Raw genomic sequence first — 2,369 nt, forward strand, 5'->3', positions numbered from 1 at the left:
GCACAGCAGTGTCAATGTAGTAGTTAACAGGGTCTCTGCTGTGGATCATCAGGCCATCCACAAACTTCATGGATTTAGCCCTCTGTCCTCAGAGTTTCCCAGACACCACGACCTCGCAGCCTTTAGCCCCACTCTCCATGATGAACCACAACACACCATAGCAGGCCCTCTGCACGGCAAGCCCTCCTAGCGTTTGCAATGCAGACACTCTGCCTGGGCAATGGCACACAGGCCCCTAGCGGCCACCTTTTCAGCATAAAGCTCTACACTGCCCTCTGGAAAGCCAAACCTCTTCTGAACTACAGCAGTCAGTTCCCGAGTCCCCCAGCCCTTCTCACCAAGAACATTCTGTGTTCTGGTGACTAAGGTAATGATTTCTGTCTTGGCTGGTGTAACTCGCACCTCAACTCCAGAGTAGCCATCTTCAGCCAGTTCCTGAGTAAGAAACTCATTCAGTTCAGCTTAGAAGATGCCATCAGTGACAAACTTCTTCTTGGAAATTTGCATGGCCATCTCGCCGCCATGCTCCGCCGAAAGGAAAGGCACTGTATCATTCTTATGCCTTTGTGTCCTCATAGCTTAGCTCCCACTTATGAGTGAGAACATATGATGTTTGGTTTTCCATTCCTGGGCTACGTCACTTAGAATAATGGTCTCCAATTCCATCTAGGTTGCTGCAAATGCCATTATTTCATTCCTTTTTATGGCTGAATAGTATTCCCTGGTATATATATATACCACAATTTCTTTATCCACTCATTGATTGATGGGCATCTGGGCTGGTTCCATATTTTTGTAATTTCAAATTGTGCTGCTAAAAACATGCATATGCAAGTATCTTTTTTGAATAATGACTTCTTGTCCTCTGGGTAGATACCCAGTAGTAGGATTGCTGGATCAAACGGTAGTTCTACTTTTAGTTCTTTAAAGACTCTCCACACTGTTTTCCGTAGTGGTTATACTAGTTTACAATTCCACCAGCAGTGTAGAAGTGTTCCCTTTTCACCGCATCCTTGACAACATCTGTTTTTTTTTTTATTTTTTGATTATGGCCATTCTTGCAGGAGTAAGGTGGTATCACATTGTGGTTTTGATTTGCATTTCCCTGATCATTAGTGATGTTGAGCAGTTTTTCATATGTTTGTTGGTCATTTCCATATCTTCTTTTGAGAATTGTCTATTTATGTGCTTAGCCCACTTTTTGATGTGATTTTTCTTTCTTGTTAATTTGTTTGAGTTCCTTGTAGATTCTGTATATTAGTCCTTTGTCAGATGTACAGAGTGTGAAGATTTTCTCCCACTCTGTGGGTTGTCTGTTTACTTTGCTGATTATTTCTTTTGCTGTGCAGAAACTTTTTAGTTTAATTAAGTTCCACCTATTTATCAGTTTTTTTAAAGAGAATATAGAATTTATTCGATATTGAATATAAAAATAAACCATCTAAATAGGGGCCCAGGGAGCTTCCCTTATTTCTCTAGGTGCCTCCAGGCCTTCCCACCCCAACCCCAATAAAAACATTTTGCATATATAATGGCTAGCAAAGACTAAAAAGATGCAAAACTTCCAAAGACAGCAGGCACTCAGCTTAAGGAGGGTGATGACTGGGTCAAACGAGATCTTCCTGCAGGAGCCCACCATTTTCTTAGTCACAGCACTGACGAAAATACACCCCAGCCTTCTGGACCAGAGGCTGACATTAGGGGGTCCCTGAGCAAGTGATGGGCTGGAGCTGCTCATTGGGAGGCAGACAGTCTACTCCGTCAATGCATCCTCCAACTGCTTCACTCTCAAAGCCTGCTTCTGTTCCTGCAGCACACCACATAACTGATGCATGGCCGTTTTTAGCCGGGGGAGCTCATCTGCAAAGATGAGGTGGAACCGGCCTGGCTCGTTATACGTGCAGGCTTTGCCGCGGGATAACAGCTTGTTGTCCAGGAAGCAGCGAGAGGAGCTGTTCCTCTTCAGATGCACAGGGATCCATGTACTTTTTCAAGTTGATCCAGACACAGAGGCCAGAGCTGCAGTTGTGAAAGGGGATCTCCAATGCCTTCAGTTTGGCAGTGATGTACTTGTGAGCTTCCCAGAGCCGGTAGTTATTGGCGGGCAGGTACGCTCTGTCAATCCATTCTGTGCTCTGGAGCAGCTGACACAGCTTGTGCCGGGCGATGCCAGAGATACTGCGGAGGTAGCCAAAGGTGCTCACAGCAGAAGACATCTCCTTGTTGTGGGTGTCAACAGAGCACCAAAGCAGAAGGCAGAAATGCCAAAATCCTTCCTGGTGTCCCAGATCACATGGGTCCTGTTGTGATCAGGCAAACTTTTCATGCTCAGGACACTGTGGAATGTGATGGATTCATCAAAAACACAG

General features: G+C 45.1%; 1 protein-coding gene and 1 pseudogene across 2 annotated transcripts in view; both read right to left on the reverse strand.

The window, feature by feature from the left end:
• Positions 1-2,369, reverse strand: part of CAGE1 (cancer antigen 1) — a 58,670-nt gene that overhangs the window by 8,751 nt on the left and 47,550 nt on the right. The window contains exon 12 of the mRNA XM_011989623.1: positions 1,604-1,618. Within this exon, the coding sequence (XP_011845013.1) occupies positions 1,604-1,618 (15 nt within the window). The remainder of the gene's footprint in view (positions 1-1,603; positions 1,619-2,369) is intronic.
• LOC105546430 lies at positions 7-513 on the reverse strand (annotated as a pseudogene). The gene has a single exon (XR_001007089.1). The product of XR_001007089.1 is annotated as a 40S ribosomal protein S3 pseudogene (transcript).

This window comes from Mandrillus leucophaeus, unplaced genomic scaffold (genome assembly GCF_000951045.1).
Source record: "Mandrillus leucophaeus isolate KB7577 unplaced genomic scaffold, Mleu.le_1.0 Scaffold36, whole genome shotgun sequence".
NCBI classification, from domain to species: domain Eukaryota; kingdom Metazoa; phylum Chordata; class Mammalia; order Primates; family Cercopithecidae; genus Mandrillus; species Mandrillus leucophaeus.